Consider the following 13537-nt stretch of genomic DNA (forward strand, 5'->3'; position numbering starts at 1 on the left):
ACATGCTCCCTCCGTGTCAACAAGTGGGTTGGTGGAGGGTTAGTGCCACTCCCTGTAAAACAGATAACTCAAAGTCAAATGACCACCCCTGACGGGATTATGGCATCTGGCAGTTGATAGTAGATACATATTGTATTTTTATCACTAAATTGAAAATTCAACCATAACCATCTGGCCAGTCTTCAGGTAGTAAAATATTGTTTATCATCCTGGATAACTGAACTGCTGCAGTCCTACACAGTATCCATTGTCTCAACTAAATTGCCATCTGTACCCCTTGTAACCAGAGGCAAGCAACCGTGCTTGCAGGGCTGTCCCACGCAGTGAACTAATGTTCCTATGCCGTTGATAACACCTTGCGACAGCAAGGCTCGGGGAAGAGGTATGGTTTTTGGATGGATGCGGCATATGTGTTACTCCACCCAGTTACCAGAGGAACCGTAGTAGGCTCCACTTCACCCCATGATCTTTTTATATGGTTACCACCCAGCATTGTAAGTGGTTTCAAGGCAACAGGAAACTACAGTATTAGATTTGTCACTCAATGTTGAGCTACTGAAAGTGGAAAGAAGAGTAATAAAAGGTGAAAAGAAAGGAAGGTATAAGTAAGGAGAGAGCAGAGAGTAATAAAAGGTGAAAAGAAGGAAAAGTAGAAATCAGAATAGGAGAGAGCAGACACAGAATTAGTATGATAAAGGTGAAGAAGAAAGTAGTAGGAGCACTATGTCAAGTGGACAATGGTCGCCACCATCCACCACCACCAGTCATTACATCACAGTAAAAGGTGTTCTAGATTCCAGTTTAGATTCATTTAAAGGTAGCATTATATTGAGAGAGTGAATGATGAAGAGCCGTAGGAGGAAAATAAAATAAAGCTTCTCAGTTGTCAAGGTATTTAATTTTTCCTCATTTAAACCTTTATGATTCTAAAAAATGGAGAAACACAATGCGGCACATGCTTCATTTTACTGTTTGTGTTGTACAGTACTGCAGTTATATCAAGAGAAAGCTATTTAGAGAATGGTGTTGTTATTGATAAGTTTATTTCATGAGTTTTGTTGTTACATGAAATCATTTGTAATTAGTTTGAGTGAATTAGGTGCTGGAGAGGATTCATTTATGCTGTGGAATTGGAATAATTAGGAAGCTTCCAGTTCAACATCCCTCAGCTTCCTCCATGTTTCTTGAAAGGAGGATGGTGGATTGCAGGAAAAGGTAAACCTCAGCCTACAGTCTACTGGGTTTCCATCCAAATGAGCCCGCGGAACATAAGTTTGGAGTGAATTATGTGGTGTCAGTTAGAGCCATTAGAGTAAGTTGAAATAAAAATAGCATATTATCAAAATTATATATAAAGGGAACCATCGGCTGAAATGTTCTGTTTGTTTCATGTAGCCCTTTGGTCCTTGGTTATTCATGCTCATCGGAGTCAAAACTGTCATCGCCATCCTCAGTAAGTGGCAGATGCAGGACAGCTTTGGTATTGTTCAGCATGTTCTTATTATGTAGAGATTTGTATGATAGCACACGTCTCCGATGAAGCCAAATAGTGACAACAAGCAGTATTGCAAGGAGTACGCCTGCTAATGTTCCTGCCACAGCCAAATCAGTAATGTAATCAGCCCGCCACACTGACACAGCTACATCCACTATGTGTTCTTCAGACATGAGATGCTCCTCTGACCCTTTGCAGCATGTCACCTTAACCTGGGGACAGAAATAGGGAAAATTTAGGTTGTGATGCCTTCATATCTTGCCTTTATTTTTTGCACAGCTCAGTAGTACCAAGGCATTCAAATGAAATATCAAAATTAGGTGTACATAAAATCCGTTGTTTATCTATCTATCTGTCTATTGCTAGATGCCATAATCCCGTTAAGGGTGGCCATTTGACTTCCAGCCTACGTGTTTTCCCCCATTTCCAGTGTTTTCATAGCAGCAGTTATCATTTTCCATATCGTCTAACTCAAGATGATGAAAATTATGCCAGTATAGCAAGTTGTTACTGCAAGCTTTGTTTTGTTTGTTTGTTTATTTGTTTTTTAACCAGACTATTTAATTATGCTTAGGAAAGGCTTCAAATTCTATCTGTCTTTCTACAACTAGATGCCACAATCCCATAAGGGGTGGCCATTTGTCTTCAAGTTAGTTGTTTTACAGGGAGGGGCACTAACCCTCTGCCAACCCACTTGTTGACACGTAGGTAACACTTCTGGGTTGAGTTAGTTGTTTTATGGGGAGGGGCACTAACCCTCCACCAACCCACTTGTTGACACGTAGGGAACACGTATGGTTTGGTTATATGGTTACCACCCAGCGTTGTAAATGGTTTCTTGGCTTACAGGAAACCATTTGGCTTGTCGCTCAATGTAAAGCCACCTGTAAAGGAAAGAAAAGCAATAAGAAGTGACAGGAAAGATGGGAGAAATAGGAAGAGAGGAGGGCAGGCACAGAAAAAGAATAATAAAGGCTAAGGAAGGAGTAGGCAGCACTACATCAAGTGAGTGGATGATGGTCGCCACCACCTACCACAAAAATCCGTTGTCCTACATATAAAAACACCTCTGTCCACAGTGCGTATTGAGCACCATTTTGTGGTACTGATTTTTGTCCTTTCTCAAGTATAATATCCTTTCATACTTTCTCTAGATCTTTTCACCCATTTAAACATGATAAATTGGGTTGGGATGTTGATGGGTACCATTTCTTTGGATGGAATAAAAATTTTTAAACATAAATTCCCTGCATGTCATGTGTGAGTAGGGGGAGTGGAATTAGGTGTCCGGAACTCATCCCATCTGCTTATGTCATTATGATGTATCAGTGCCACTACCCAATACTCGTATTGCAAGCATCCTTATAGCTCCTCCAGTATATTCGGAGGGGGTATAATTTGCCTGGGACCACCTTTTTCCACTTATTTACATCCTTAACACTTTTGCATTCTGTGGATGCAGATCCACCCTACAGACCATACAGAACAAGGCCCTGAAAATAATCACAGGCTGCACAGCTACCACACCCACAGGCCACATACACCAAGAAACCAGAGTCCTCAAAGTCAAGGATCATCTAGACATGAGAGGCACACAAATTCTTGCCACAGCCTCTACAAACTCTCACCATCCACCACACTACATAGCAGCACATCCACATACACCAAGGAACATCAAAACAACACCCAGCACAATGTATCATACACAAATACCGTCATCTCTCCCCCCTCACCCGCCTCAGACTAGCTTCCAGAAACATATCCATACTCAAGTCACACGCCGCTCCATTCAGTCACTTACAGACAGCGCACAGCTGCATGCATGGCCTCCTGATATCCACCCTTCTGAATCCTACCTCCCTTGTGAGGATAGGGTCCACCTGGCCAGGCTGAGATGTGGGCATCATCCAGGCCTCCTGAGTTATCAGAAGAGGCTGGATGACTCCATCGCTGATGCCTGTCCAGGATGCAACACGGTACCCCATACTATTAAGCACATTATGGAAGACTGCATTGCACACAGTCACCCTCACCAACAACACAACATACACTCCTTAACCCTTTAACCGCGGGTGTCATCCCAGAATGACATTGCAAAAACTGGACCAAACCTCAGGTGTCATTCTTGAATGTTTGTGAATATTTTGAATACCGCACGTTTTTTCCATGCGCCAATTGTTTCAAGGGAGAGTAGCTATTAAGTTCTTTCACTCCAGCCGACCCCCACCTCCCTCCTCCCACCCCCCGGGCCCCCACCTCCCACCCCCGGGCCCCCCACCCAACCCCTGACCAACACGCATCAGTATCTGTCCAGCTGTGTGAGTGACAACACCGCTGATGTGGCAGTGAAGTGCGGGCAATTACAGTGCCTTTTACCTGCCTCAGTGAACACAGAGTGGGTGTTTATCGTATGTGCAGTGTTCATGTATGTTTATAGTATTATTATCAGAATGAGGTTGGCATTTAGTAATGGTGTGTGAGTGAAAAATAGTGATTACAACACCACTGATGTGGCAGTGAAGCGCGGGCAATTACAGTGCCTTTTACCTGCCTCAGTGAACACAGAGTGGGTGTTTATCGTATGTGCAGTGTTCATATATGTTTATAGTATTATTATCAGAATCAAGTTGGCATTTGGTAATGGTGTGTGAGCAAAGGTAATGGTGTGTGAGCGAAAAATAGTGATTTTAGATCGCTCACTTCTAATGGCACTGCCCATCCAGTGATCTATCTATCTATATACCTAGGCTGCTTCCCCCAAGGAAAGGGAGGTAGCCGAGACAGGACGACACACTCCCCATTTACTCATCCATTCAAACACATTCATTCGCATCTTAGCCCCAAAGGGGAGAACGGGCAGGTCCTCACCGCACCACACCGCACAAGGGTCAACTGCGCAATGCAATCAGTGACATCCACAGCAGGGCCCGACAGCAGAACTGGTTTACCCCTGCCACATCATAACAGACCCATCCCCTTACCCGCACCTGACCTGACTAGCTGATCAGACCAAATGCGGGAGAATATCCCCTCAGGGCTGCGTCATCACTTATTCATTCACAATTTCTCTCCATTTATTTCTGTCACGCACAGCCACTCTTCCTTGCTCAACAGATATCCCTCTCGCATCCAGCGCTCTCTTCACACTGTCCATCCATCCTATTCGTGGTCTTCCTCTCAGCCTTACACCGCTCACATCAGATCTAGTTATCTTTTTCACCAATCGCTCATTATCCATTCTCTCCATATGCCCAAACCATCGCAACACCCTCTGCTCAACTCTACCAGCCTTTGGACCCCCCCACCCCCACCCACCCCCACAAAAAAAAAAAAAAAAAAAAAAAAAAAAAACATTCGACTGTACTTTGAAATTGGCGCGCAGCGCCGAACAGTGTGTTTACGCTCACCCCTTGCTTCCACCTCCCCAGTTACCACCTAACTACCATCCTGATTAGACACTCATCACAGTGGATGCCGCACGTGCTCGTTTTTGTGAATAAACATTGAATAAACTGCAATACCTCACCACTAGACCACACGGGAATTTACAGTGTTGTGCAGTTTTGTGAAATTAGAATTCAGAGTGCAAAGATTAAGTACAGAGTGCAAATTGGCGGTTGAAACTGGCATGGTGCAATTAAGAACAGAATATGCAATGTTAAACAATTATAACTCACAGTGCAAGGGATTAAGTGCAGCACAACACTGGATTACTGTACATGCTTCAAGAGCATTTTCACCACAGCCAGAGCCTTAGAGGAGGTGGGTTAACCTTCGTAACGAATGGCCACGGATGTGTTGTAAGTATCCTGTATGCTGCTAAATATTTAACATACTCACGTCTAATGAGTACGTGAAAGGGTACAGCAGGGAAGGAAGGTTGTTGGTACACTGAAAGCAGTGATGAGAAATAGGGAGGTGAGTATGGAAGTTAAGAAGTCACTGCATGATGGTATTGTGATCCCTACCCTGACGTATGGAAGCGAGGTGTGGTCCTTGCAAGAGGGGAACAAGTCAAGAGTGAGAGCAGTGGAAATGAGTTACTTGAGAGGAGCATGTGGAGTGACGTGGAGGGACAGGTTGACGAATGAAGAAGTGAAGGAACGTTGTGGGGTAGATGTGGATGTGGTTGAGAAGATTAGGAGAAATACACTGAGGTGGTTTGGACATGTGGAGAGAATGGAGAATGAAAGACTGACTAAGAGGGTGTATGTAGGTGAGGTGGAGGGAGGGAGAGGGAGGGGTAGACCGAGGATGAGGTGGAGGGATGGAGTTGAGAGGTATATGAGGGAGGGGGGGGGTGAGTTGGGGGGAGGGGAGTCAAATGGTGGGTGACAGAGTGACTTGGAGGCGTTTTGTCTGCGGCCACCCTTTGTGGGATTAGGGCGTCGGGCTATAGATAGATAGATAGATAGATAGACGTCTGATTTCTCATTCTCTGGTTCCTTTTCATTTTTTTCATGCTTTCTGTCCCTTATTTGTGTGAATAGGGTCTTAAGTAGGTGCTGTGCATGTTCGGTAAAGTGTTTTGTAGGTGGTTTTCTGAGTGACTGGGTTAGGGTCCATAAGTACCAGTCCAGGAGGCAGGGGCCCACTATCCGGACGGACCCACTTTCCGGAGATGCCTTTGGCTCTGTTACATCGGATAATGGAGCAATTACTGTATTTTCATTCTTGGGAAAATTAGAAAATGTGACCAATAAACGCCTGGGAAAAAAAAGTGGTATAAACATTCTTATGCACTCTCTCAACTTATACTCATCATTACTATTTTGCTTTATGCAATATCACCATCTTTTATGTGGTAGGTGGGGGCGCCCATCATCACCCATTTAGTGTAGTGGTACTCTGTTTTTAGGGTAGCTCTACATTGAGTGGCAAGCCAAATGGTTTCCAGTAAACCAGGAAAGCATTTACAATGCAGGGTGCCAACCTTATGACCAAACAACACGTGTTCCCTACATGGCAACAAGTGGGTTGGCAGAGGGTTAGTGCCCCTAGCCGATGACTAAAAATATGAACAAGAAGCCTCAGACCAGGACTGACCAAAAGGTGACGACTAAGACCAAACAAAGGACATGATACGGATTGCGAAGTGGGTTTTAAGGGGTGCAAATGATGAGGTAAAAGAGAGAGAGAGTGTCCAGGTGCTTGAGGGTGCAAAAGTGAATATATGTGGATAAACTGATACTAAATGGAAAGGTGAGAGTGTGAGAGAATGGGAGTATGGATGAGATATATGTGCAGTAGTAGGTGAGAATGAGGGGCAAAAGAAGGAGTGTGAATTGTTGTGAGTAACAGGTGGAAGGAGAATATAAGAGAGTATGGATCAGTTGACTCATGGATTGTGTGGGTAAGACTGAAAGTTGGACTACAAATGTGGGCGATTGTGTGCGTGTATGCTCCAACGCATGATAGAGCAAGCAGAATGAGAGAAGAGTTCTGGACAAATGTGGATGCATGTATGGAAAAGTCTGAAAGGAATGAGAGAGTGTTTTTGATTGGCGATATGAATGGTAAAGTAAGGAATTTGAAGGTGGATGGAGTAGTTGATGAGTGGGGTGTGCCTGCTGAGATAGATGAGAATGGAAGTGCTTTAGTGGACTTTTGTGCTAGGAGGGGGTTGGTGATAGCCAATACCCTCTTCAGGCACAAAATGATCCATAGGTATATGTGGCGAGTGACGAGAAGGGTGGGTGGTGAACTGAATGAACGGAAGGCAGTGATTGATCATGTGTGTGTGGATGAAAGGATGTGAAGGTGCGTAATGGATTCTAGAGCATATACAGGTTTTGGGAGTGGACTTTCTGACCACCACTTGGTGGTAGTGAAATTCAAGGTCCAGGTGAAATGGAGAAATGGAAGAAGGGAAGGACAGGATGGAATAGTATATGCAAGGAGTGTGGAGAGGTTACAAGAGGATGAGAAAAAAGCAGAATATAAGAGGAAAGTGGAGGAGCGATTGGGTAAATATGGATTGGAGCAGATAGGGGACATGGAAGGTGTGTGCAAGATCTTCACAAAGGAAATCTCTGCAGCATTTAAGGTGGTGTGTATCATGAAGAGAAAACGAAAGGGGGTGCAAGGAACAGCATGTAGTCTAGTACAATTTCTTGAAATTGTGGCTGAATCAGGCATTTTTGGGGAAAAGCAAGCAACTTACTTTTTCTTATGGATTTTGAGGTGCTGAATACAACCAGGGGTGTTGCTAAGCGATATTTTGCCATTTAAGGGGTCAAATTAAAGGTCAAAGGTTATTTGGTGAATTGCGGGGTTTCCCGTCATATTTGAGATAAGGCACTGCTAAAATCAACATAACTCCTTCAGTAATGCAGGTAGGTAAGTCGGTTAGGTCTCATATTGTAGCTAAGGAAATTCTGTATTAGATAACATTATCATTTTATGATTTTTTTCCTCATGATATTGGTACTTTAGGTAAAAACTTGAGTCAACTCCTCGAACGTTAAATTTAGTCCCTATTTTATTTTGATCTCCACTAACTAAAAAACTGTTAGTATAATGTCTTTCTCCTAGATTCATTTGAAAGACTAATGTTCTGGGTAGTTTTTGCAAAAAAGGAATTGATGATCTCTCATATAGGGTCTGAGATACAGAGGGCCATAATTGGACCATTTTCCGTACTTTAAAAAAATGACAGCATTTTTCATTTTATCTGTATGTTATCCTATGGTTATCATTCTTGGAGGGAGTGGAGCAAAGAAAGTGGTTTTTCAAATGGTTCTTGGGTCCATGAAACAAGTAAGGAGCTAAATTATCAAATTACATTTGTTTCTTGACCTCTGCCCAAACGCCTCCCTTTTACCCCACCCTCACTCACACCCAGTTGACATCTCGAACCCCACTTTTGCTTGCTAGGCCCAAACTCTGCAGAGAAGGTGATGGATGGGAGATCGTATGCCAAGGGTATCCGAGCTCACAAACTGACTTGGCGGGGTCTTTGGAGGATCTTGATTCTACAGTTTGAAAGTTTCTTGGAAGGAAAAGATTACACAATGAGGCAACGATTGTCAGAATCAGCCAAGGACAATTACGAGGAAATGGTGAGCATTCTTAGTTCAGAGAGGTTTCATTGTCATTTCATGGCTTTCTTGGAATTACAAGATAAGGAGCTGAATTTTCAGTTTTGGATGCAGTATCTCAAATGGCATCTCTCCTGCTCCAGTTTACCTGAGCCCTGCGTGAAGGGTCGTGGGAAGGCCATCTAGAAGCATTCCGAGCCTTGCTGCCTTTCTTTTTCAGGTACAACCACACCAACTCTGCACACTGGGGCACAGTCTACCTTTCAGAAATGAACCAATTCCCCACAAAGTGAAGCATGAATTTCAGCAAGGAAACTTTGTTGTGAAGGGTTCTGACAAACTCTTCAATCAGGTGGATGCTGACCACAGTCTTGAATGGCTGAATGGGCTTGGAAAGAAGGCAGGTGGCATCATTGGGATAACAAAGACTACCTCTGCTGTCAGTCGTTGGGCTCTATCTTACAATGTACGAGCATGCATCGCAGCACAGACTAGAGAAATGTTCAGCATTGGCATTGATGATGAAATAACTCCAAATGAAGGTACTCCAGGAAGGGTGAAGCGTGATAACGTAGATGAGACCAACATCCTGGAAGTTCTAGTTAGATTCAAGGTTTTCGAAAGTGTAGCATCATTGACTCAGCGTATGAACATTGCCACCAAAGACGTTGCGACACCAGAAATTCAGGAATCGCTCTTAAAAGCAGTGGATTTGGGACAGGCACTGTTAGATGACTACTGTTAAGAAACGACTTGTCAACAAGGAAGTGAGCCTAAGAGATAGATTACAAAAAACAAAAGTATTAACTTTTGGTTCATTGTATGAAGTCAGAACCGAGAGAGGACAGGGGAAGACAACTGTGATCAAAGCAGATAGGCAGATTTTCCAGCGATTGATTATGGCATACCAAGCAGAGAGACCAGTTGATTTGGATAATATTCTAAGCCATGAACTGACCGAAGTTCCCATCAGTATTGCTGAAGCTGATGGTTTACTGAGATCTGGGACGAAGTCAGTACTTGTATGTTCGTACTCAGGATGTGATATGCCCACCTACTCTTGGAGTACCGGATAGTGAGAGCTCATGTCTTGTCATAGATGGCCAGGCAACTGTTGTCTCCTTTGGTATACCTAGTGAGGCAAAGACATTTGCAGATTATGCTGATAAGTTTGTTGGCCACATTTTGAAACTTGGCAAACAGTTTGACCGCATTGATGTTGCATTTGACCAGTACAGGAACTCTGGCACATCAATAAAAGAGGGAACTAGAGAAAGACAAAAGAAAACTTTACATTCTATTTGACATTCGATAGAAAACCGAGACGTTCCATTACCATCCAAGTGGACAGATTTCCTGGCATTGTCCGACAAGAAGAAGGATCTGTCTGCCTTTTTTGTCAGATGAGCTAATTTCATCAGCTCCACCAGAGAAGCTCATGGTTGTTGCTGGTGGATTAGGGTTAGTGGTGCAAACAAATGACCCTCAGATGGATACAGCTAATTTGATATCTGACCACGAGGAGGCAGATACGCGTGTGATTTTGCATTGCATCAGTTCCCCTGCTAAGCATATCGTTGTGTCAGCGTGTGACACCAACATTGTTGTTCTAGTTTTGGTGAATTATCACAGAATGCAGTGCAAAACTCTATGGGTGAAGGCTGGAACATCAAAAAAGCCGAAGTACATCCCCATTCATGAGATTCATTAATCACTAGCATTTGAGCAGCAAACACTTGAAGAACTCCTTGCATACCATGCAATAACTGGGTGTGACACTGTGTCTTATTTCATGAGTCATTCTAAGAGGTCAGCCTGGACTGTGTTCCTAGGGAACCACAACCTGCTGCAGGATCTGGGGACCACTGGCACCATCTCAGATGAAGGGCATCGTAAGGCAGAGGAATTCATCTGCAAAGTCTACAAAGTCCCACATGACACATGTGATAAGGGACGTGTGTACCTGTTCTCTAAGTTGAAATCGCCAGAGTTGCTACCTCCAACTAGTGATGCGGCAAAGTTACATATTCAAAGGGCCAATCTTCAATGCTTCATGTGGCGACAAGGACATGTTCCCACCCCCTCACTGCCATTGCCAACTACCTCTGGCTGGGAGAATACTGATGGAAAACTGAGACCACTCCTGACTACACTCTCCCATTCCTAAAGCATGTAGAGACATAGTTTCTTGTGGATGCACCAAGGGCTGCAGTACTCGCAAGTGCTCATGCAAAAGGGCAAGCCTTCCTTGCACAGCTGCTTTCAAATGTAATGAGGGTGAGATGCACTGCAGGCAGTACAGTGATGTGTGGGAGGCGGTGGCTGAATTGGTAGAGAGGCGGCCTTGAGTCCTAATGGACCCAGGAGCGAATCCTGGCCGGGGCATGGAACAGTTTAAGGATTTGAATTTCCTAAAAAAAGCAGACTTTTCTAATCTACCAGATGACCCGCCAACATGTCATAAGAATACCCCTGCTAATACCAATACACCAGTCCTGTATGAGACAGCCCTAGCATGTATTCAGTATGGATGGTGTGTGTTAGTGCCAAAGTGGTGACATGTGGAGGTGTAGGAGGACTACTGGGCCTTGGGATAGGTCACTTCCCCCGAGAAATAGGCCGTGAAACCTTTGCCCAGGGTCGGACACATTAAAAAAAAAAAAAAAGAAGAAGAAAAAAAAAAAAGAGCTACCAGTTGGAATACAGACTTTATCAAAAGCAATTGTATGTTAATTTACGGGAGTTTGGAAGTTGACCCTTTGTATCACAGTCCCTGTATGAGAGATCATGGATTTCTTTAGTGCAAAAACTACCCACTTCATTAGTCTTTCAAATGAATCTAGGAGAAAGACGTTATATTGTCAGGTTTTCAGTCAGTGGAGATCAAAATTAAGATAGGGACTAAATATAAGGTTCCTTGGGTTCATGCAAGTTTTTGACCTCAAGTACTCATATTATGGAGAGAAATCATTAAATGATCATGTCACCTAATAAAGAATTTTTCCTTAGCTACAATATGAGATCTAGCTGACTTATCTACCAGCATTATTGATGGAGTTATGTTGATTTTAGCAGTGCCTTATCTCAAATATGACGGGAAACCCCGCAATTCACCAAATAGCCTTTGACCTTTAATTTGACCCCTTAAATGGCAAAATATCGCTTAGCAACACCCCTGGTTGTATTCAGCACCTCAAAATCCATAAGAAAAATTAAGTTGCTTGCTCTTCCCCAAAAATGCCTCATTCAGTTTAAATATCCATCTCTTCTGAAAATTGTACAACTCTAATTGGTGGAATGAAGAGGTGAGAGGGGTTGTGGCACAAAAGAAGACAGCATATAGTTAGTAGATGAGAAAGGGGGTGTGGAAGAAGTTGAGAGATGGAAGAGAGAGTTATATGTAGAGAGGAAGAGAGAGGTGAAAACATTAGTAAGGGAAAGTAAGAAGAGAGTGGGTGAGGAATTTGGAAGGAATTTGATTATAAAGTGGAGGGAATGTAAGAAAATGTTCTGGAAAGAGGTAAAGAGAGTTAGACAGGGTGGCAAAGAAGTTAGTCGGGGAGTGAAGGATTACTAGTGGAGAAGGAAGAAAAAGTAAGCAGATGGAGAGAACACTTTAAGGAATTGTTGAACATGGAGAATGAAAGTAATGCGAGTAAAAGTGGCTGGGGAATGGCTGGGAGACAGAGGGATGTGAGAAGAGAGAAAGAAATCAGTAGGATGGAAGTTGTGGAAGCAGTGAAGAAAGTCAAAATGGGGAAAGCCAGAGGAATTGAAGGAATGTGTGGTGAAATGCTGAAGCATCGGGGAGAGATAGTAATAGAATAGATGTGGAAGCTGTACAGGTTTGCTTGAGAGGAAGGTAGAGTCCCGGAGGATTGGAAGTCAGGTATAATTATTCCCATGTACAAAGGGAAAGGAGAAAATGTGGTAATCGTAGGGGCATTTGTCTTCTTAGTGTTATAGGAAAAGTATATGGTAGGACACTTATTGACAGAGTTAGGGAAATAACAGAGGAATTAGTTGGAGAAGAACAGGGTGGGTTTAGGGAGGGAAGAGGTTGTGTAGATCAGATATTCATTCTTAGATCTTTAGTGGAAGAGTTTTTAGAGAAGGGAAAGAAGTTGTATGCAGCCTTCATGAATTTGGAGAAAGCATATGACAGGGTGGATAGACAAGGATTTGGGAAAATATTGAGAATATATGAAATAGATTGAAGTTGTTGAATGCTGTGAAGAGTATGTTCGAGGGTGCTAAGGCTGCAGTGGGAGTGGATAGTGAACTGAGTGAATTTCTATGTTTGAAGGCTATATTAACCCTTTAACCGCGGGTTTGTTTTGCTTTTTCTTGCGGCTCCCGCGGGCATATTCGCGCTCCGATAGACTCTCTAAAAATATTTGCCAAAAATCAGTTATTAGTTCTAGAATATTAAAATCCATGGTTGTTCAATCTGTACATGGATGGGGTAATAAAAGAGGTACAAGGTAGGGTAGTGGATGTTGGAGTGGCCCTGGTGAGAGAGGATAGTGTTTGGAAACTCCCTGTACTGTTGTTTGCAGATGATACTGTGTTGTTGAGTGAAGACGAAGGGGAGCTGCAAGGCTTGGTGGATGAGTTTGGGAGAGTGTGTAAGAAACGGAATCTAAAGGTGAATGTAGGGAAGAGTAAAGTGATGGTCTTTGAGAGAGGTGAAGTCAGTGAATGTACAGCGAGGTTGGATGGTGAGGAATTGGAAAATGTGAGTACGTTTAAGTACTTGGGTAGTGTGATGAGTAAGGATGGAGGTTTGGAGGGTGAAGTGCTTGAAAGGGTACAGCAGGGAAGAAAGGTTGCTGGTTCTTTGAAAACAGTGATAAGAAACAGGGAAGTGAGCATGGAAGTGAAAAAGCTACTAAATGACAGTATTGTGATACCAACTCTAACGTATGGAAGTGAAGCTTGGACGTTGTTGGAAGGACTCAAGTCAAGAGTGAGAGCAGTTGAAATGAGTTATTTAAGAGGA

The 13537-nt window shown here is 43.3% G+C and overlaps 1 protein-coding gene across 1 annotated transcript in view; it reads right to left on the reverse strand.

Annotated features, from left to right (window-relative positions):
• Positions 1-1410: 1410 nt before the first annotated feature.
• Positions 1411-13537, reverse strand: part of LOC145415632 (uncharacterized) — a 36327-nt gene continuing 24200 nt past the window's right edge. The window contains exon 2 of the mRNA XM_080284853.1: positions 1411-1707. Coding sequence (XP_080140979.1) covers positions 1411-1707 — 297 coding nt within the window. The remainder of the gene's footprint in view (positions 1708-13537) is intronic.

The sequence above is a fragment of the Coenobita brevimanus genome, chromosome 103 (assembly GCF_032717465.1).
Source record: "Coenobita brevimanus isolate Jiangsu-jjx chromosome 103, ASM3271746v2, whole genome shotgun sequence".
NCBI lineage: Eukaryota > Metazoa > Arthropoda > Malacostraca > Decapoda > Coenobitidae > Coenobita > Coenobita brevimanus.